The 9,598-nt window shown below is 33.8% G+C and overlaps 1 protein-coding gene across 3 annotated transcripts; it reads right to left on the reverse strand.

Annotated features, from left to right (window-relative positions):
• Positions 1 to 468: 468 nt before the first annotated feature.
• LOC122306659 (agamous-like MADS-box protein MADS2) lies at positions 469 to 9,203 on the reverse strand. 3 transcript variants are annotated; one of them, XM_043119107.1, is made up of 8 exons: positions 8,717 to 9,203; positions 3,339 to 3,417; positions 2,689 to 2,753; positions 2,114 to 2,213; positions 1,921 to 1,962; positions 1,757 to 1,798; positions 1,028 to 1,167; positions 469 to 939 (listed from the first exon to the last, which is right to left on the reverse strand). In XM_043119107.1, exons 1-8 carry the CDS (start codon positions 8,899 to 8,901, stop codon positions 855 to 857), a joined length of 738 nt encoding a protein of 245 aa, XP_042975041.1. In that variant the 5' UTR covers positions 8,902 to 9,203; the 3' UTR covers positions 469 to 854. The 3 variants fall into 3 exon arrangements, with proteins under 3 accessions (XP_042975041.1, XP_042975042.1, XP_042975043.1); XM_043119108.1 differs by having other exon boundaries at positions 2,689 to 2,750; positions 8,717 to 9,198; XM_043119109.1 differs by lacking the exon at positions 2,689 to 2,753 and having other exon boundaries at positions 8,717 to 9,202.
• Positions 9,204 to 9,598: the final 395 nt, after the last annotated feature.

Raw genomic sequence — 9,598 nt, forward strand, 5'->3', positions numbered from 1 at the left:
TTTTTAACATTATTATTGTTTTAGAATTTGATAAAGATAAATAATTTATTAAATTTTGTGTGAAATTTTAAAAAAATTATAATGATGAGATCATGAGATTAAACACTTTCATTATCCAAATGGGCTTATACCATATTGCCTTATAATGAGTGTAGATCATGAGAACCGCTAGATCAGCCTTGATTTATAAAACCTAAAATGCCATTTGGAAGACTAGAACAATTATCAAGTAAAAGCATATAGGTCCCCTAAAGATGAATGGGGAGAACATTTCATGGTTTCTTCCCTTGACTTCTGCTAAAAAAAATGAATTATGGAAGAATATATATATATATATATATATATATATATATATATGTATATATGTATATGCTTTGAAGTTGAAAAGTGTTGGCATCTATTATATGCATCAATGGTAGTGAGGAATGCAACTGCAGCTAGCAATCACAACTAATTAGAAATTAAATATTGAGCAAAACACTATAGTATATATATGATCGATACTTCAATTTCAACACAGAACATTGACAATAACAATTCAGAAGAACAAAAGGTATGGGTACTGAAACCACTGTAGCTGGCCTTATGGTAAGCTGTCTTAAAACCAAAACAAATAATCAGGTCTCCCTAATGGGTTTTCAACACATTATAAACTCCATACATGCATGGCTTTTGCTCGTGGCCTAGGGTTCCATATATATATATAATGCTTAAAAAGTCAGTCACTGCTGTTTTTATGTCGATATAAGCTACAAATTCTGATGATCAAAGCGCGCATTAAGATATTGCCACCACAAGGAAGCATATACTTGGTAGGTAAATTACAAGAGCAGGTAAGCGCTTGGTACATAGACTTAAAGCATCCATCCAGGGATGAAACCATTGACTTGTTGGGCATGAGTTGTTGCATTTATCTGGTCTGAACCTGATGCATTATACCTGTGTCCAAAAAAGGATTTCAAGGCAGGAAGTTAGATAGTAGTACTGTTGACTGTTGAAATGAATTAAATGATGTTTTGAAGTTCACCCTATCTGCAACGTGGGATTGCAATCTAAAGGCTGGAAAAACCCCTGAATCTGAGCATTCTGAGGGCCATATGAGATACTTTGCTCACCGCCTTGATCCCACGTTTGTCGAAGGTGATTTCTTGAACAAATCTCATCCAGCTGAAGAATTAAATTTTGAAGCATATGTGAGTGGTCCACAAGCATATTGGCCACAGATAAATTTCATGTAACACCAGGAAAGCAGACAACAGCACCCTAGCTAGAATATATAATAGGTGCCATCATTCAGAACGAAAGGTTGGACTCATGTAAGGCTGGAGAGCTAGTTATATATAGAACATTCTGACATGGGAAGTGAAAACTGATAAAGTATACATGTTCCTGTGAAGGTTTTCTCAAGAATTTCATCTTTCCAATTTTTTTGCATAGGTTCGTAAAAAATATAAAATGGTCATGCCTTACAAAGAAAATTGCTATACAGGGAAGCAGGGGCACTTGTTTGCCATCATATTGATCAGAAACCGAACCAAGTCGCCCAAAATCAAACTTGAATGGGGACAGAGCCTTGAATGTGGTCTAGGGTAATTCAAGAGTAGACTTTCAATTTACTAGAATAACGATCTCCACTAAGGCAAGCTGAGGGAACAATTAGCATAGTAAACGCGCTCCCCTTCCACATATACATACGGCTTGAAATTAACTGGTGAACAAACCCAACCATCCATAAAAGGGACTAGAGAATTTTTACCTTTATTGTCAAAGTTCTGTTTGAATCCAATAATAATTGTTCCTGCACTTAAAAGCAGCTTTTGAATATTAGGTGCAAAGTTATAAATAGAACTACTAATATATTAGTGTTGCAAACTTACATACATACATATATATATGTACATATAGATAGATTAATCATACCTTATTTTGGAGATCAGAAAGCTGGTCGAGCATATATTGCGTCTACAAGCAGATAAGAAATATTTAATTTGGCTCTCATCCATATAATTTTAATTCAAAGGGTGAAATTTTTATTAGGTCAAATAATGCAGGAGAATGGAAAAGTCGGTTAGTGGGTGCATATATGTTATAGCTGAATGATCGAATTACGTACCTTAATGGACCTAACTTGCTTCAAGGACGACTCCAGTTGGCGCTCAAGCTTCTCAAGATCATTTGAGTTTAATGGGCCCAAGTCTTCCCCAAGAAGGTTTCTGGAGTACCAAATTAATAAGTAGAAATCATATTTCTTGAATTATTACTCTTGCACGACAGAAGTGCTGAAATAACCTACGGTCCTACATGAGTAATGGTAAATACACGAATAATTTTAAGGTTTATAATTAATTTCAGCGAATTCTTTTTAGGAAGAGTGTGACCCAATTGAAATGTGTGTTTTTTCCAATGTCAGTTTTATGTTTTCTATTTTTTTAAAGGGAATGTACCAGATTTGCATACAAATAATTTCTTAACAAATATAGGTGCCCAAATATTACTAATTAATTAATATATAAATCCCATCCAAGCATGCTTAAGTTGGAAGTTTTTCAACTCAGTTAGCGAATGATATCATCCAAAATGGTATTTTTTGGAGCAGCAGTACTACTAAATTATAAAAACAGTACTGATCATCATAAGGGTAATTCTATATATAAATATATATATATTTTTATAAGTGTAATTACGCACCTCTGAGTTTGTTGTAAGGATTCAAACCTAGCTTTCAGTCTCAGGTACTCCCTATAGCTGCTCTGCTACAGCATACGACAACCATGATATGAGAATCTCGAGGTCAGGGATGGTACTCCATGAATGTTACAAATTAACAAGTGGAAGTGAAAATGATACTATATATAAGGCTGGCCATGATAATGATACTATTTTGTGCATGCACAATCTGAAATTTTATATAAAATACTCACTTTTCCCATCACTCTGTGCCTAATCCGATATTTTCGTACAAGAAAAAAGAAAAAAAAAACCCATATCTAAAGTACAATCTACTTATAAAAAATCGAAAACACAGTCCAAAAATGAAATATAGTTTTGAAAAAACTAGGTTGGCATGCACGAATCAATTTGAATCAACTGATATCGATCAACTGAACCAATTATATATACGTGTGTGTGTATCTGTGTGGCCAAATGAAAAAAAAAAAAACAAAAACAAAAAAAAATACTAAACTCGGTTCAGTTTCTAGTAAATTCAAGTTGAATAAGTTGAGTCAGTTTGAATCATACCCTTTTTTAGAGTCAAGATTCTAACAATCACAGTACTAGTATAGAATGCTTAAGATATTATTAAGCATATCAAACATTTAATTAAGGTACGGACGTACCTCAAGCTCTTTGGCAGGTTTGTTGACTTCCACTGCACCATAGCTGCACTTTTGGTACCTTTCAAGTGTTTTGAGCATGCTGTAGGAATGGAGAAAAAAAAAATTGTCAATCAGGGAATTAGATCAAGGAGTACATGCATTACTATGATTAAGTACCAGAGTCGTTTTAACATTGGGTTTAATTAAGCAATTCAATAATCTCTCCGAACGTTCATAATTAATATATATGTTTAATTGACTGCACAAGCACATTAATTTAAGTAGAAAAGGTTAAAGAAATCAGTGCTTATAATTCATTGTATAAGCCACTGTTACACAAAAAGTCGAGAATTACGATTGAGGCAGCTACTGCCGATCAAGGCCACATATATTTTGGATTTCAATACACTGGCTGGCGCACATGAGTACTAGATTCTATTTTCTTCAAGAGCTTGAAGTGTGTGTGTGTGTGTGTGTGGAGGCATGCATATGCATGCAGGTTCCCCCAACGCATGACGAATCTGAATGTGGACGCTGCATGCAGATCATAAGGTATATTTTAGTAGCCTGTAGCAAGTTAAAAGATTAAAACCAGGTATTTTTTCATATTTTATGAAACATGGGCGGGTATGAATATGGCATGCATGCATGGGTACTGCTAAGTCAAATAATACAATATCTACCTACGAATATATATATTTCTATTTATATAAGAAGTGGATGGTGGGAAAATTGTTAGTCACATCTATACTATAATTTCGAAAAGACTAATAATTAAACTAAATTTTTCTTAAGACTCCTTATAAAGTCAAGTTTCATCTGGTATGTTGCCAATGTGGGACTTTCTACGACTCGTAATTACGTTTGTAACCTACCAACTCTATGTGTTAATTATTCATGATATTCTGAATGTAAGATGGGGTTTTATAATATATATGCACTCTCTTTGTGACTTGGTCGGACTTCGACTAGGGTGTTACAAAAACGTACTCTGTTTGTGACCCAGTTGGGCTAGCTTCTATTTCTCTAGCTACTAATTCTAAAAACTTTAATATCTATGACTCGATCTATATGGCCTTTTCTAGACCTTTCTTGGAGCAATCTACACATCGTCCGGGACATGTTTTGAGAGCTCCTCCGAACACCATAATTAGCGTTAATCTTCTTCATAAATTCAAGGGCAACTTGGCATGCATTGGTAGTACTACAATTACTTCATTTCATTAAATGACATTAGTTTTGCAGGTAAAATAGTATGTGAGTTTGTTTAAATGGGTGTTTTCTCACTAATTAATATTTTTTTAGTGTAAGGAACATGTGGGCTGATTTTTTTTTATAGGATTTGGATTATTGTGGGTCATGCCCCATAGATTGGTGGATTTTCTAGCAAGTTGGAGATCAGGTCTCCAAGGAAATTAACAAGTTGTAGCAATCTAGAAAAAGGTCCCCATGTGTATATGTTGGTGTATTTGGCGAGAGCGAAATGATGGAAGTTTCGAAAACCACAAGAGAACATACAATGGAGGAGTTGAAAGTTTTTTTCTCTTTAAAACATTGTTTTCTTGGGTGGGGGCCATATTGTTTGTAACAGACTAAATGTCCATGACTTTCTACTTTCAGTTGTAAACTCTAGTTAGTTACTTCTCGTATATACTTCCTATGTACTTGAGATTTGCTTATTATAATGAATAAGATTTCTTGATTACCAGTCAAAAAAGATTTTTTTTTGTTAGTGTAAGGGTTATAAATGTGGAATTTAAGGTTTGTCGAATTTGAATTAGCCAAAGTAAAAGGCGTTCTTCATATGCACATTAAGTTTATATTTCATTTCCCAATTGAGCTTGGGCGCCACTTGTTATGATATAATTTTTAATATTATTTTTTATTTTGAGATTTAAAAAAGTTGAATTATTTTTTATATATTTTTTTTAAGTTTGGAAAAGCTGTAATGATTAGATAAAAAGTTAAAAATTTGAAATTAAAAAATATTTGTGTACATTTGAGTGGTATTTAGATATTGAGATCATGAGACAGAATGAGATGAGATGAGTTGAGACCATCTCAACATCCAAATGGGGCCGACTGTGTTTGGATATTGAGTTGAGTTGATTATGAATAGTAATGAGTTGAAATAGTTGAGTGAGTTTTGTGGAGTCTACTTGAAATGAGTTTAGATGTATTTGGATGTTAAGATGAGTTTAGATATATTTATAAGAAGTTATAAAATAAATGAGTTTCATCATTAAATTTAACTATTCATCTAACATACCAAAAATGAACTGCCAAAGTCAAATCCTTAAAGGGTAAAATTTCTTTTCCAAGCTGCACTTGCAGCCATCCACCTAAAGTTAAATAAGGGCAAAATGGATAAAACATAATTTTTCCTTTTCCACCTTTCAGTTTGCAAGCATAATGATGCCATTGCAGAAAAGCTGCCACTGGTTAAGACCGATTACATCTATGTACAGTATAGACCACTGAACTTACATACAATGTAGTCCGAGTTGGTGTTTGAATGGCAGAAGATGCTTAAAAGTAAACTACACTCAGTGCAGTTAAGAAACCAAACAAGGCCTTATTAAAGATTTCAACATACTTCAAACACGATATAAATCAATCATGCATGATAGGAGTAGTTTGGCTTCGTTTGGTTATACAGTTCAAATGAGATAAGATGAAATATTTTTTTAAAAGTTGAGTAAAATATTGTTATAATATGATTTTTTTAATATTAATTTTGTTTTAAAATTTAAAAAAATTAAATTGTTTATTATATTTTGTATAGGAATTTGTAAAAGTTGTAATGATTACACGATATAAGATGAGATAGTTTGTATTTAGTAACCAAACCCGACATAAAGCCTTAAAGTCCTTTTCTTATTGACACTACAAGAAAAATGGATTTTTGTGACCAATTTATTGCAACGAAAAGATAATTCACAATCAAAATTGGTTGCAAATATTCATTTTATTACAATAAATTGATCACAAAAATCTATTTTTCTTGTAGTGTGACACCGGCCGGGTGTTCAAGAACAAAATCTCAACTAATCCCAATGATGCACAAGTCCTCATCAAAGATCAATTTTCAGCTAGTGCACATAAGATAATTCAAGGGAAAATTCCCTATAAATTGTTCTAGGACTTCAAGAAATTTTTCACAAGTGCATCTCCGATCCCTAAAGAGTTTTCCTCAATTGCATAGGCTCTAGAAATTATTTGCATTCAAAAGGGTTTGATCCCTAAACCTAGAGGAAGCATACCAATAAAACCAAAGTCCTCACCACTTGAGTCAACCCCTAGAGACATGCTAAATCCTAAGTGGGATGAATTGTTTCAAGCCTTTGAAGTAGCATGCCTACTCGAGTGTATATTAGTTGGGCAAATCAAATATTGGTGTTAGAACCCCCCATGTTTCAAATTGAAGAACTGTTACTAGACACAAAGAAATCACACAAAATAAATCTACAAATTGATATGGTTTCAAGGAATCCATTAGATTTACTTTATAATAAAAGTAATTTTATAATATGACATATCACATCAATTTACATCATTTTGTATAATCCCTTTGTATAATGATTTTGTATAATTCCCTTCAAACTATACTCGCCAAAACTGAAAACTAAAGATCCAGGCAATTGGTTAGGGAAAATGTATACACTACGTTTTGTATAATCTCATGATTCTTATCCTATTATGATAGTGTTGCACTATTCATCCACTCTTGAGTTTGGTATTTTTAAAAATAAAAATTGATCTAGTGGTTGATGGATACCAAGTACGTACACATCAATACATGATCGGTGAGATGAAAATTAATAGAATAAGAGTGTACGTAGTATATATTATCAAGTATAAGTCCATGCATTTTGGCGGTGTAAACGTTTTGAGAGGATTGATAGGGTAATCGGAGTTTGTAAATAAAGGGTTTCAAAGAGGGAGACATTTGCAGGGTAATATTTAGATAAGGATAATCTAATTTAACATGCAAACAGCAACCATCGTTGAGCACGATCAAGCTGTTAATTAACGAACTCTGGTATGTTGGTTGAGCTCGCGCGAGAGTTTGAGGAAGGATTAGAATTTAATTAATTGATGAGATATGTGGGAATTCCAAGCAGCGAAGTGGGGTGATATATATATATATATATATATATATATATATATAAGAGATCAGAGGGTCGTGCGTGGCCAAAGGCCGATTAGAAAAAGAGGGAAGCTTTTTATAAATTGCGCTGCAAAATTCTCATTCTCATGAACCCTAAAGTTTTGTATGTCTTTTCAATCTTTTTAACCGAGTCATAAAAGATTCTCAACTCTTTTAATCTCCATACATACACATAAAGCTTACATCAATGATCGGCTGAATCCAAGAGTACTTGTTCCTCAAGAAGAACAAAAATATACCATTAGACGTAGTACTCTTAAACCCATATTACGAAACCTAGAAATGAAACTTTAAGACCCTTACAAACTCTGAAACAAAAATCAAAATCTAGGGTTCTTTATGGAAACCAAGGAAGAATACCATATAACATTTTAAACATTTAACATTTATAAACTGCAATTAACAACATTTCAAACATGCATGCTTAACTGTATGACTTGTTTAAACTGCCCTTAAGCAAAACAGTCTTACAGCATGAAGAAGCAGTAACATTATATGTCCCTAGTGATCACTTCTCATTTCTCAGGAAAGAAAAAAGAAAAAGGTAAATATTCAAGTAACTATAACCAAAAAAAACTTCTCCTAGCCAGGCCCTTTTTTTAGCAATATTTTGATCTGCATCTCAACCCAAAAAGAAGGTAAATATCTCAGGCTTTTAAACAAATTAATTTAAAGATTTTTCACACTGATCAAAACTGTTGCACACCTGGATCGGATCAACAAGCTGATCTTTCCAGGTAATCTAATAAACGTCATGCAAGTCATGATACATTATTAAGTAGCATGATATACGTAATCAAACGCGCGCGAGTCAAGGAAAGAAATTCTGCAAATATGCTTTAGATCTCATAGTGCATATTTTCTATTAAAGAAAATAAACAGATGTGCGCGTAAGAATCAGGCGTATAAAATCAGATCGACATCTAAACTTGGCTTAAAAAATCCACAATAACATAAGAAATAAAACATATTCTACTAAACACCAGAAAAGACGTACAGAATAGTGAAATTAGCATTCCAGTATTAGGGAAATATAAATGAGAGAGAGAGAGAGAGAGAGAGAGAGAGAGAGAGAGAGATTGTGAGTGATAGAATTTTCTCTGCAGAAGAAAGAACAGATGAAATCCAAAATCCAAGAAGAAAATCAACGACCGAACAAGCTGAAAAATCAAGCAGATCCTACACATCTATATAGAGACAAAAAGAGAGCGAGAACATGATATTTTACCTAGAGCTGCTACAGAACTCATAGAGTTTGCCACGGCTGGAGAAGATAATAAGGGCAACCTCAGCATCACAGAGAACTGAAAGCTCATAGGCTTTCTTGAGAAGCCCATTCCTCCTCTTTGCAAAAGTGACCTGCCTGTTTATCTTGTTCTCTATCCTCTTCAGCTCCACTCTTCCTCTCCCCATATCTTAATTATCCCAAAACTGCTTCTTACCCTTTTTCTACTTATATAAATATAGAGTTTTCTTCTTGGTAACTCTTTCTTTTCTTATTTTCTTTTTGCTTGTTTTGGCGTTCTTCTCTTGGGTAACAGTACTTGATCCTTCTTTTCTGGGTCTGTACCAAAGTATAGCCAAATTTATGAAAAACAAAAGCAAGTTGGATACTGATCAAAACCCTAGAGAGAGAGAGAGAGAGAGAGAGTTTCGTGAATTTGGTTTTCTTGTAGCTCGGGTTATCCCACTTGTAGCTTTTTAACCACAGCTTCTCAACATACAGTCCCCATAAATTGAAATGAAGTTTAGGGTTTGGTGTTGTTTCTGTTTTCATATGATCATGACCCTTTTCTTTTGATCTCCCTTAAAATTTTACTTTTTTCTTGCTAAAAGATATCTTTACACCCACTCCTAATTACAGCGCGTGGTGAACGTACAATTACCTCCTTGATTTGGACGACAATATTGTGATAGTACGACATCCGCGAACAGAGAAGGAGGGCCCAACGATGGGAACATATTTGCCCACTGCGAATCGAAAACTAGGGTTCGCGGAGACTGAATTAATGGCGCGTGGTGGATTGTGATGTTTCATCAATAATTTCAGGTAATAAATGTTTGTATATTCTTTTTACAGTGCTCAGAAGTATCAGAACGTCGTCACCTT

This window comes from Carya illinoinensis, chromosome 4 (genome assembly GCF_018687715.1).
Source record: "Carya illinoinensis cultivar Pawnee chromosome 4, C.illinoinensisPawnee_v1, whole genome shotgun sequence".
Lineage (NCBI taxonomy): Eukaryota > Viridiplantae > Streptophyta > Magnoliopsida > Fagales > Juglandaceae > Carya > Carya illinoinensis.